This window comes from Papilio machaon, chromosome Z (genome assembly GCF_912999745.1).
Source record: "Papilio machaon chromosome Z, ilPapMach1.1, whole genome shotgun sequence".
NCBI lineage: Eukaryota > Metazoa > Arthropoda > Insecta > Lepidoptera > Papilionidae > Papilio > Papilio machaon.
In genome coordinates, this window is record NC_060016.1 from 5631310 (window position 1) to 5645758 (window position 14449).

General features: G+C 37.0%; 1 protein-coding gene across 1 annotated transcript; it reads left to right on the plus strand.

Annotated features, from left to right (window-relative positions):
• Positions 1–7021: 7021 nt before the first annotated feature.
• On the plus strand, positions 7022–10057 carry LOC123723464 (zinc finger protein 180-like; the record flags this gene model as incomplete). Its single annotated transcript, XM_045686123.1, has 2 exons — positions 7022–7130; positions 9335–10057. Coding segments are annotated over 2 exons (786 nt in total), but the record flags the coding sequence as incomplete, so codon positions are not given.
• Between the last annotated feature and the right edge of the window lie 4392 nt (positions 10058–14449).

Sequence of the window (14449 nt, forward strand, 5' to 3'; positions counted from 1 at the left end):
TTTGTTTGAAGGTATCTCCGTAACGGCTTAAGATGATACTTGGCACAGATGTAGATCATAGTCTGTAAGAACACATAGGCGACTTATTATCGTTTTTTTTGTCCCGCGCAGACGGAGTCGCTGGCGACAGCTAGTTTATAATATAGTGAAAAAACTGTATTTTATTTTGACTAATAACATACGAAAGGGGTAAGTACACCAGGAAGAGATTTTCCCTTCAAACAAATTTTATTTATACGGAGTCTCTTTTGTTCTACTTTTTTGTTATCGGTTAACCGTATTATTATATATCGTTATTAAGTCTCAAACGCTAACGGTATATATTCCGAATTTCAAAGATTATTTTCAGTTTTCAGCATTCATATAGCCTACCAATCTACCGCAGCTTCTTTCGGATAAAGACAAATAAAAAATAACTATTAGCAAGTATATTACTCCGTGTGATTTCAGATATGAAACATGATAGCGGTGCGGTGTATGAAGGAGCAGAACTTAATGTGCTGACCCACAGTAGAATAAACAGTAGGCTGATGATGAAAAGCCTACTGAAAATACACTACATGCTGAAAAGACAGCTTTCTCTACATGAAAGAAAGTTTTAATTGAGTTGTGTGAGATCTTTGAATTTATCCAAAACAATGAAAAATCAGTAAAATCATTATTTTAACGATTTGTGCGTTAAACAATATATATATAATAGAAATAAAATGCTTATCATTAATTATATCGTATAGAAACTGACTCATAATAAAGAAGACTGATGTAACGGTATGAATGCAAAATAACAATAAGTTAATCCAAAGTAGAGGTGGAAAGTTGCATTGAAAGCCGAAGCACAATTAACTCTACCTTTACCGATAGAGCGCGGACCCCCACACCGCACCGCCTTTAGTGGCCAGGTGCCACCCGTGAGAATCTCACGGATTGTTATGTAGGGGGACACCTATGGATAATTGTACAACTATACTTTAAAACTATTTCATAAGTAGTAAATTTATCTGTAAGTTGTCCGTCCACTTATCGTTTTAAAGAAGATTTAATTACAGTTTGTCTCACGCCAACGAAACGTGAAAAGCTCGACATAGTTATTATAGTCAATAATCTTGTCAATCGCTTAATTTTAATACATTCAGCTAATTTAATTAATATCGCAAAAAATTCAATAGAATAACCGTAAAATAACCATAAATGTATCAGAATACCGCAGCTATAAATAAGTTAAATAAATCTAATATATAAAATTCTCGTGTCACAGTTTTCGTCACCGTACTCCTCCGAAACGGCTTGACCGATTCTCATGAAATTTTGTGAGCATATTCAGTAGGTCTGAGAATCGGCCAACATCTATTTTTCATAACCCCCCCCCCCCATTTTTTAAATGCGCGCGGACGGAGTCGCGGGCGACAGCTAGTAAATTATAAGATAATAGTAACAATCTTACTAATATTATAAATGCGAACGTGTGCGGGCAACATTAGGCGGCTCAAAGTCACAGAAAGGGCAATGGAGAGGGCAATGCTCGGAATCTCTCTGCGTGATCGCATCAGAAATGATGTGATCCGCAGCAGAACCAAAGTAACCGACATTGCCCGAAGAATTGTAAACCTTAAGTGGCGATGGGCCGGCCACATTGCCCGCAGAACGGACGGCCGATGGGGCCACAAAGTACTAGAATGGCGGCCACGTACAGGTCGACGCAGCGTGGGCAGGCCTCCCGCAAGGTGGACCGATGATCTGGTCAAGGCTGCGGGAGTATCATGGATGCGGGTGGCACAGGACCGATCATCGTGGCGATCTTTGGGGGAGGCCTATGCCCAGCAGTGGGCGTTACGAGGCTGAATGGATGAACGTTTGTACAAATGGATAGATGGATGGATGTTTGTTAGAAGGTATCTCCAGAAAGGCTCAACAGGTGTAGATGTAGATAATAGTCTGGAAGAACACATATGCTACTAATTCAGTTTTTTTTAATTGCGCGCGGACGAAGCTGCGTGCAAAAGCTAGTATACATATAATATGTTGGCTGGGTAACATTCTTAATTAGTTTCGAGTAATTAAAATTAGTGATTGACGATATTCGATTATTACTAAGCCATATAACTAAACTCTTTAAAATCATATAGTTTTAATTCTTCCTTGGAATCAAGCAATAGTGGTGCAGTAGTAGTGGCAAAAGGATGTGGTGCCAACGAGTCATTATGAGAGCTTGTTAGATGAAGGTAATTGGTAAACATTGTTTCAAATATAAAAATTATTTTATCGGATGAGGTTACTTGTCACGTTATTATAAGATTACTGATGCTCGTTAATTATAGTTAATACACTTTAGTTATTTACAATTGTATCCATTTAGATTACAGATCACCCTGGAGGCATGCGAGATGATAAAAAGAAATGTCTTTTTTTTTAAATATAGCTGGCTAGGTGGGCATAAGTCAAACTAAATTATGATAGCTCACTAGCGCCCTACTGTCAATCTCATAAAAGTCTCACTTAACAGTATAACAGCTCTTTTCCTACTGTACCTGTCACGTCGTTTTTTATTTTTATTTTTATGCAATTTACTATGCCCATATAGGTTTCACATATTTTCTGGCAGAACTAACAGCGATCGCGCCACTCTATTCGAGAAAGGTATCCTTGTTTAACTATAAGTACTAATAATATATGCAACCAGTTATTTTTTTATTTTTGTAAAGATCATTTAACAAAGCTACAGTGCTTTGATCGGAGAATTACGCTGAATGCCAAAGTAAAAGTTCGTCATCTCTATTTACTATGAGATTTCACTGCCAAATTACATTAAGAAAAGCATAAAGCTAGCTCTGTGTTTTTAAGAGAATGAGAGTGCTGAAAACACATTCACAATTCCTGTCCACTCACGGATATTGCGTAACCACGATTTTCCCATCAAGATGAGTTGGAGTATATCATATTTCTCATGCCGGAGCACTTGGCCGAGATATTTCCTGGTTTTGATCGACTTATCGCAGAACGTTTTCGTTTATCACTCCCTATGTCCAACCTATTTCCAACATTGTGGCTGTTCCAGTTTTCATTTAGCCACGTACTCTAATATTTATTTTTGCCCACCCTCTTCAACTTTTGGCCTGCCAAAGTTATCCATTGTTCATTTGTCTTCTAAAATTGTATTTGATGTTTTGTTCTAAAAAATGTATGAATGTTCCAAGACGATGACATAGGCATGTCCTTATGCTATATCATCATCATCAATATTGTCTCTTGGTCCTTACCCTTACGTAGGCTTCATAATCTCTATGAGATTATAGTTTCTCAATTCCTTCCCATCATGCAGATATCGTCTTTCGCCATACTATTGTGATTAAGAAATGGCGGTCAGGTGGGGGACGGTAGCAAGAAAAACATAGGTATTACTTTGACAAATCTCGATGTATGTATAAGCGTAAACTTTTTAAAGAACTAGGAAGGTTGTTTCTCAACCTAAAGTTGTCGTCAAATCGGCCAAATCCGTCAAATCATAACATCTAATATTTACTTAATTTAATACGTTGTAAATTATTTTATATTTAATTCAGCACAACATACACTTTGTAATAGATGTGTGATTTTTTTGCTCCCAAAAATATTTAAGAGTAAATGTTGGTTAAATTTAATTTTATAAAAGGATGTTCTGTTGTATTAAATTTAATTTCACCGTCTACTATAGTTTAGTTTTATAATATTAGATGATAGCTAATTCTAACCTCATTCAATTTTTTGTAAGGTTATTAAAATAACATCTGTAAAAAAACATGGTCTATAATGTTAATCTTATTTGTTGTAAGCTTGGTCAGAAAGAAAAACAATAGGATATGATAAAATGGGCGTAACGTGTGAATGACGCTAAAGAAGTGCCTAAGTTATCTTCGCATGCAAAATACACCCACGAGCTAAGACAGCTGTTTGGGTCGCGAGCGCGGGCCACCCCCGTTTCTCACGCGCACTCTACATCTGCTTACACCTCGGCCTCGGACCCCTTCTTATAAACTTCATTACACAACAATAAAACTTGGCCTTATTATTTTTCTTCCCCAGCACTGATTTCATGTAACGGGACTCATTCGTCGCGACGGCATCGCGCGTGCTGTATGTCTCCGGGCCGCTGCCCTTTACCTACTAATTGTCGATTTTGCGACTCGCGAAGTGTTGGATATTTTTTTCAAACTTTGATCTTATAACAGTATGGACGCAATGATTGACGCTCAAAAGTCGAAATTAAGATATCTTAATGTACCAGGTATGTGGTTTTATAAATTTGTTTACACTTATGTAAACTTATATGTGTATGTATTGCGTATCTTTTAGTGACTTTATTCTCGTATGTTAATAATATAAGATAATATGAGATGTTTACTTCAACGTAATTTTTCCAATTTGTTTTCCCGTTATACTTTTTTGTAACTAATGCTTGTGCATTATAATCTTCCCTCCAATTTTTCCAATGTTAGGTATAAGGCACGAATGTGACAACTGATGTATCTTCGCAATGCACAGAGTCACAGAGTGCCTACACGAATCCTAAGCCAATACATCTAGATATTTTCAATTTATGTATGAACATTAAAACTACGGAACGGAACGGTTTTCGCGAAATCAGGGAAACTCTTATTCTTTAAACAGATTACAAATTAAGTATGTAACACTTAAAAATTTAACTAAACCAGAAGTTCTTCCTATTTATAACAAAACTCAATTGTGTTATTCTTTAAAAGTACCTAATAATATGACGAAGTTTTACGAATGATTACGACGTGATTACGATTTAAAATTGTTCATGGCTTACTAAATGAATATTAGATTTCACCAGACTTTCAGGAATAAAATAATCTGTAGGTAGATGAGAATTTGGTGGCAAATATTGTACAATGAATTCATGTCTCAATCAAGGCATATTTTAGACAGAAATAAATAAGGAACAATAAAACCAAGGATGCGTTATCCTGGCGTATATGAAACAGTTTTATTGCATCACTTATACCAAAACTTCGTAAGCTACTTTAGTTTATAGACCAGCGCTTAACCACGATCCCACCTGAAGTTAAGAGTTGAAAGATGGTATTTGCTAGCTTCCTACATAAATCCTTATTCACTCTACCTTTGAAAGCCCCGACGTACTTAGACGGAAAAACAGACGCTGTTCCAATCCGTAGCAAAACGCCCATGGAACGATGCTTTAAATCTCTACGAGCGAACGCGCGCTATTGTTAAAAATAAAAATTATTTTCAAAAATAAAAATTACACTATGTTGTTAATAATGATCTGGATTTAGACTAGATCTAGGAGGCAGGTAGTAGAAAAATATTTCTTTATTCCAAAGGTAATGCTTGTTAGCTAGTGAATGGGAAAAATTGACATGTCGTTTTTTCTACCGGTAAATATATTAAGGGATAATCGTAATAAATAATTTGAACCTTGGATATAAGAGTAGGGGAGGCGAGACATCTTGCCTGGACTAAAATAATTATTTTATAAGACGCAGTAACAGACCTTAATTAGTTCTTTCGAGGAAATTTCCACTTCGAATATTGAGAAAAGCCGATTAATACTGTAAGATTCTTAGTAATCATTATTGGAGAAGGCGATAATAAATAATAAACACAATATAAGAAATAGTACGTAATATTTACTTAATTTCTACATTGTGGCAAGTATACCTATTGGAGGAAGCTGTTGCCCAACAGTGGACTGTCAGGTTGATGATGACGATGATGATGATTATTATTATGGGCGTTGTTTTTCTTTCTATCATTGATTTATTAATTTATAATAGTAGCTACACGTACGTACACGGCTTCGCCAGCATATTTTTCTCATTTTCCCTAAGACTTTTCACGAATATTATACTTTTGTTTACGTTTAAAAGCGACAAATAAATAGTAAACATAACGTTTTCCTGATCTTTTTTTTTACTTTTATGTCAACTATGAATGTGTTTATTGGACTTAATTAAATAGTTAACGCCTGCGAGTTAGCGCTCTTTAAACTACCATCCTTCTTTTTGATCATCACACATAACTTTCAAGTTAATCATTAGATTTGATGGAGCGAGTTTACAAAAATATACGACTGCCTTCTTTTGACCACATTACATTTTGATAACATCAGTTGGAATCGACATTGCTCAGATTAATATATTATGTTATATAGCCGTAACTCGGATAGGTAGACAAATAATATAATACGAATTTCCATATAAAAAAGCAAAGCGGAAGTCTGGATTTTCATCTAATCTGTCACTCGAACGTGGACACAAGGTCGGTGGTTTACGGTGAAATCAAGGAATTGAGCTGCGCCATCACCAGTGCTTTTAGTGTTTCCAAGACTTACAACGAATAGATGATGCGATAAGGTTTCGCATAACACAAACATGATTATATTATAATGTCAGGCAGCCTGTAGTAACTTAGTTACACGGGGTCTTTATCTGTCCTCTCCTCTCTATGACCTGTTGATAAAGAAGAAAATTAAGGAAATATATTAGTAGAGCACCCGGTATATGATTTGACAGTACGGAATAAGAGTACCCAACCCAAGCGCCGGGTAGGTACTCTACCTTATCTCTATCCCTTGGTTAACAAAAAACTAGTAAGCACTTAAGATATTAACGGTTGCCTAGTTGTCCTACAAAATCTTATTGTGATAAACATCCTTAGCCTTATTGTGATTAGGCGCATACGCAACATTTTCGCAAGCGCAAGCAGGTGGAGGCGCTGCATGCAGCTCTAATCCAAGTCAACAGCCGTTGTTTCCATCAATCGGCGCCGGCATCAGGTATTCGCAGATCGCAGTCGGTTGCGAAGCGCGGTGTCGGACGGTTGTGTTCTGTGAGTGCATCCACCCGTGTCCAGTGCGTGACCAATGTTTCCATGCAAGGTGCGGGGGCGGCGGGACCGGTCGACGGTCGCGCGCCCGACCCGCCGACCTTACGTACCGTTCACTGCACGCAACACGGCGCTCCTACCATCGAGTACATCCCAGGATCAGAAATGCAAAAAATAAATACAACACCTGTGCTTTAATACCGCAAGAACTTACTGTGACACGGACTCTAATATTGATGCATCTTTATTACAATTACGGACATTGCCTTCGGGGATATGTATACTATGTACGTTTTAAATATAAGTAATGTATATAAGTAATCATTTTTCTTTAATTGTACTGTAAGAGTTTTATCCATATCAAAGATAAAACACAAATCAAAATTTATAGTTTTTATAATAATTGTTAGTACTGTTTTTATATAATTGCTTGTGAGTATATAGCTCAGACTGGCTAATTATAGGATCTCGTTTAATATAACATCCGTGGATTTATCATTTGTATATGTATACCTAGATCAGTAGTCGTGGACGATGTGAGCCCTACAAACTATGCTATTCAAGGTCCGTAACGTTCACTTTGAGTAGCAAAAAGTATGTTCAGATATTAGATCAAACTATCTTTACTATTTTCTTCCTTCTTTTTAATTTTGAATAAAGATATGTATACGTATTCGATTACAATCAGAGTACTTTTAAACTATATGAAAAGGTTTGTAGCAATGCGTTGATGAATATATTAGTGTGTTTGGTTTATAGACACAGGTAGGTTTGAACGCGAGATGAACCTTTTGAGACCTCTGTCTGCGTTCCCATCCGTATTAAATATTTTTAAACAAATAGGCGCGTATAATTTGTGCTAAATTATGTTTGTCAATTATCAGGTAATTCCTCTGTAGGAAATATATTACTCAATACAAACTTTTATCTCCCAATTTAGACCTTTAGAGGTCCTTTCTAAAAATCTTTTTATTTTGTTAGCTTAAGTAGGTATTAATACGGATTTGAACAAAGACATAGAAAAAGAAAGCAGCCCGCGGGAATGCATAGGCTACTTTTACTACGGAAATATACTTAATTCCCGTTTTGTTCTTTAATTCCCATTGGATATAGTTGTTATTGAAATAACATAATCAATAAAATTCCGAAGCAAGATAAAAACAATTTTAGATTTGGTTCACGCGGACGAAGTGTCGGGCAATAGTTAATTTTATATAATTCTATCGTAAATAATGATCCCCCTAAAAAAAAAATCCACAACGACAACGGTAGATACGCCCCATGTATTATTATTGCTACGACAAAAACTAGTATACTTAAGTACCCAAAGAAAAAACATCTGGCACCCGGTTACCAAGCTCCAAAGCTTAGGGGATCATCTTTGTGACACTAGAGATCCTTGCGATTGGTCGAAATGTTTGTACGCATTGCCAATAAGGAACAAGAGATAAGTATCGTCCATGAATGACAGATGCGCTAAAGGTGCATCTTGAACTACCTTGAGATATAATGTACACGCATTTGAACACAATAATTATGTATTAGAGCGTGACATATTAGTGCATATATTTATATGTACTGCAATGTTATTGTTATAAATTTTGCTATGGTTCTCACTAAATAAAAAAAGTATAAGTTTGCTTTAAGATTTTTTTTTTGTAAATGATTGACCTAATGAATAATTTTTGAATACGTGAAATCGTTTTTTTCTACGGCAATTTAATCTGTTCATAACATGTGAAAATATTCTTATAGGTAGATACGGATTGTTTTTTTGATGTATTGCACACGTGGTTTTCCATTGCTTTAACATTATAGCTATGGTTAAACATCGATTAGTATGTTTGGAAATAAAAAGGATAGTATGGTGGTTTCGGCAGTGGAAATCCTTGGTCCTTGGTTATATAATAATTCAGCTTTTAGTGCGCTTTAGTAGTGATGCGTTTTACTCCATTAAGTGCAAATAATACACATGCTAAAAGCCTAATTGTAACTATTCCCATAATAAAGAAAATATTTAGAAGGAGATTGTATTTATATTTAAAACAAAACCATACTAACTGGATAAAAAAAAGATATTCCGTACGTTTTATGACATTTCTACAATTTTTTGTTGAAATAACAGTGTAGCATATGATTATCCATAACTGTTTATCGTTGCTAAGCAACTGAAGCGTCTGCCTCCGCCGCCGGCTACGGAATCGTCGCGATACCGCTTCCGCTTGCCGACTGCCGCGTTGTTCGGAATCCCACCTTTAGTTTACTCAATAATAACTGAGGTTCTGTTCTATTCTGTTCTGTCTAAAGTTACACTTGTAAACTTCTGACCGACAACTAGAAGAGGGATATATATGTATGACCAGTTGGGCTCATATAGCAGTATGTGAAGTAGAAAACACTCAGAGAATAGTTTAATTTGAAGGCATCTATTGAACTCATATTTTTTATTATTCATATAATTTTTGCTTAACGTTACGTATTTCGGTTTCAGGTTGGCATGTACCAGTGGAAAGGCCAGTCATCGGAGAGAGCAGCAGTGGAAGTAGCATGGCGGAGACGGCGTCACTAACTGGCAGTCCGAAGTACCTGCACAAAAAGCGCCGACTCTCGCGCCTCCTCGACAAGCTGGCGGTACAGTTACAGAACAACAATCATTACCCGCTACCCCCTTGGCTCATGTTCGATCCCCCTTACTACGAACCCAAGACGCAGGAAGAAGCTCCGCTTGATCTTTCCGTGAAATCGGAGCAGCCAAAGGTGGAAAAGGAGCCGGGTGGATACAGTTGCGCTACTTGTGGCCAGACTTTCGCCCTTCACGATAGACTCGCTAAGCACATCGCTTCCCGACACGCGGACAAAACTCCGGAATCGGCGCGCGCTTATGAGTGCGAGATCTGCCGGCGGCGATTCGCTCGCTCCGATATGCTGACGCGGCACGCCCGCCTGCACACCGGCATCAAGCCATACTCGTGCTCAGCGTGCGGGCAGGTGTTCTCGCGCTCTGATCACTTAGCGACGCACCAGCGCACACACACCGGCGAGAAGCCGTACCGTTGCCCAGTCTGCCCGTACGCCGCTTGCCGGCGCGACATGATCACCCGCCACATGCGGACACACTCGCGCCCGCACTGTCGCTCTCAGCCACGTCCTCAGCCCGCTGAAATCTGAAAGCGCTTTCAACACCCTGCCAAGGGCAACACTCAACTATACAAATAGAGACCAATCGTTCATCAATTCTACAGTGTTTGTTATACAAAGTTAGATGTAAGTTATCCTAACAAAATTCAGTTTCATTTTTAGATAGGTTCGTTCCTTTTTCTTCTATAACCAAATTACATTTACCTCGAATGTTTTTCTATGGGTACTTAGAATTTAGAAGTCTATTTAATTTTTTATTAATCAGGACTTGACTGAGTATTAATGTCAAGCAAATTTTTTCATTTCAAAAATATTGCGAGTAAGTTATAATTGGGTTTGTGTTTTTACAATTGTAGGACGACGGACCGCGGAGAGGACACGGCCTATATACCATGGGTAAGAATGACATATCACATTGCAACATGCAGAGCTTTATTTAATAAACAAAAATAAACTTTAATTACTTTATGCCTTTACGCGAATTTCGACTTTTCTACACATTATTTTTCCTGCTGTGCGCAATGCGATGTGTCTGTAAATGTTAAATGAATAGCATTTTTAGATATGAATATTACTATGAAATGTTAGTTCACGGCTATGCGTTTAACTTTATTTAGTTAAGTATATGACTGTTACTAGTGTTTGCACTATGTTAACGTGTTAAGTGTAAACAATTAAGTATTTCTGATGTATCACCGACAAATCGTGTAAGCCGCTCATTTGTTATTTGACTCAGCAAATCGCATTCACCGATTAATGTGTTATTACTATTATATTTGGACACTTTGTAAAGGTCACACTTCATTGGCTGTATTTTGCTGCAGACAATAAAGAATTTAATCGGGTACTTGTGGGCACTGACAACGGTGCATCTAGGGTTGCCAGGTCGCCAAACCTAATACCCGGACAAACCAGCTAGTTTGGTCGGACATTTGGGTAGAAAGGCCGGACACGACCGTCAGTCGACTTCTCGTCGCCGGCGCTCGGCCACTCTCGTTTACGAAATGTAAAAAGCCTAACAAAAGCCGGACAACCCGGACACCGTTTATTTTGGCCGGACACGCAATCAAAAAGCCTACCAATGTCCGGCTTTATCCGGACGCCTGGCAACGCTAGGTGCAACTACCAATAAATGTGACCTTTCCATTTTGCAGAAAAATAACACATCTCTTTGTGAATGATTTACCGTTGGTTTCTGAGGCCAAAATCTCTGTATAAAATATGTAATTATCCCTGTAATTGATAAATATTTGATAAAATAGAGATGACAATATGATTTAAACGGGGATTATGGCTTTAGAAACCCACGGTTAAGCAATTTGCCGAGTTTTTGCGATTAGCCAAGACTAATCCCAATTATAATTAAATAATACACAATTCGTGACAGAGTTGTGTAATTTTTGTAAATATACTGTACTTAATTATGACTGGTATGTAGGATTTTCGTATACGTAATGAAATTGCCATCTTCCCTATTTTATGGCATATGCAAAAACTGAGACAATTTAAAAGAGAGGCGATCGGTAATGTGTTTGGCCACACGGCATTCGGAATGTCACCTTTTTGATACAATTATTTTTTGTAACTTAAACAATAAATAAATGGAATGAAAGAAAAAGTAGTTGTAGTTTTACGTGTACATATATAAATATATATTGATTTTCTGTTGAATGTCACACTTTGATAATGTTATTAATGTTATTATTGATATTTGCTTAATGGTAGCTTGTTTTTGTCCGGCTTATATGAGGGCAGTTTTTTGTGGAGGGTAACACGTGGTTTATGCACATATATGTGTACAGCGGAGGAAATAAATTTCCTCCCATTGCTCACAATGTAAGTAGATTGAAAACTTGTTGTGTAATCATAGAAACTTGCTAGATTATTGTTCATATGGTGACAACGAACTTAATTATTTGTTAATTATTTTATTTGATCAAAACTTTAATAGCACTCTACTTGATTTTGTAAGGAAATCGAATAGCGCCAGCGAAAGCCAGAAATCGTAGACAAAATAACATTCGATTACACATCGTTAGCAGAATTGACAAAATGTGTATATATATTTATATATATAAATAAATATATAACTTATTTAATTTTTTTGTCAGTTCATTACATTTTATCGCTAAACGTATGTTACTTTGTCTGGGAGGCATTATGACCTGTTTATAGCCTAGACGTCTTAAATATTTGTGATGTGTGAATTAGGGTTCGTTCAATAATCACGTGAAGCTGAATAACGAACTATCACGAGGAGGGAGGGGCGTTAAAATAATATATCACGTGTATTTATTTACTGACTGATTATATAAATTAATTATTTATACTATAATATATACGTGACTACAAAATCTCACCATTTTTCACTAAAGATAGGGTGGGGGTCAAAAAGTTGCTATAAAAACATCACGTGATTAATGGATGACCCCTTATTAGTTTTCCCGTAGTGTCGTAGTTGTGTTGTCAGTCGGACTTTTTTAATTAATTTATTGATTAATTTAATATATTTATTTAACATGTTATAACTTAACGAATTATAATGTTTTAGGTACTCTTCAGTTATATGCATGTTAAATGAAATTTAAATATACAAGAATTGTGTTTATATAGATAAGATTTATTAATACTGTGATAATTTTGTGTTTCAATAAAGCCATGTTGCAACCATATTTACTGATATATTTAAATAACATATTTAAGATGTGTATAAAAATCATCAACACCCTCCTAACAGATTATTGCTACAACCAGTACCGGGGTTAGAGTAAGGCGCAATTGCGCGACCGCCACAAAAAGGACACCACATGTCTGCGAATGACACAGTCTTACGTAACCCACCATACTAAAAAGGGGGGCGTTGAAATCTCGCCCAAGGCGCTGGTAGCATTATTACCGGCCCTAACTAATCCCTCATACATAGGTGAAGGAATGCGTAGGCAGTGTGTTCGGTCACCCACGGCCCCTAACTCCAAGGGGTCTCGCGCCTTGGAGTTATAAAAATATTGAGCCGAAAATTAAAAAAAAGAGTTTAATATAACTGATCTCTATTATGGAGGATTAAAATTTATATAGGAACTTAGAATCTCCAAATTGAACATTTTAATTGACACATTTTTATACACTGCTTGAGATAAACTGACACTAAAAGTTAAGTGATGCTTACTACTACTAACTGATAAAAGATCCTGTAAACAGTTTCTTTTACATGATTCCGATGTTCGTCATCATCATCAGCTCACTATACGTCCCCGCCGAGGGGCTCGGAGCCTACCCCAAGTTAGGGGTGACTAGGCCATAGTCAACCACGCTGGCCAAGTGCGGGTTGGTTGACTTCACACATATCATTGAATTTCTTCTCAGATATGTGCAGGTTGCATCACGATGTTTTCCTTCACCGTAAGAACGTCGGACAAATGTACATATGTAAATCGAAAAACACGTTGGTACATGGCGGGATTCGAACCCAGGACCTGCAGATTGCAAGTCAAGTGCTTAACCCCTGAGCCACCGACGCTCTCGATTCCGATGTACGGACACCTATTTCTTAGTTTCATTTTTATTCTGAGTAAAGTTAACGTTCCCGAAAACTCCGCAACTGCCGATTTCAATCGATACATTTTTTTACTCCTGTAAGTAGCGATTAAAACAAAGACTAAATGTTATGCGAGGTTTACTACATTATATTTATATGCATGTAAATAGAACCCAAATTGGTTAAGCTTTTTTATAAATTAGCGCTCATAAACACACAGACGAATAGACAAAATTCTTACAATCAATTTTGATGTAACCGGGACCTAACCTAATGTTATACTTGCAAAAACGGTAATTTTGTGGGTCCGCGAAGCTTTATTCCTTGTCATTATTTATAAAATATAATTTTTTTTAAATATATTACGGCGACGAAGGGGGCTTACAACAGTCTGTATATCAATCACTGGAAAGACAGCTCCACTTTACGAAAGAAATAGAAATTAAAGTAAAATAAATGTTCGTTTGCTAAATGAGCCTAGTGGAAGATGACCCGCCCAGAATTTGATATTCTGCTCTTGCTACACCACTGACCGCACACATAACTTTCTTAGTCTTTTTGGGCTGCATTTATAAGCTCTTTGGGCATACGACAAGATCAAGAGCCTAAAGCTTAAAAATGGGCCGGGACACACTGCTGATGCATTGCCGTGGCCGTGGCAAAGATTACGAATTGTAAATACCTAGGTACCAAGCAGCAGTAAATTCATACCAACAACTAGAACACCATTTCCGTAAACCTATCTTATAATTCTGCTACTGTGACACTCGTATTAATTAATACATATGATATTCACACCTTTCATTCCTTTTGACATAAAAGTAACTACAATATGTATTAATACAAATGTCACGACGGTGGAATAATATAATCAAACAGCGGGGTTAGGCAGTAAAAAACAAAAACGAAACGAAAGCGACTGTCGTTCGATTG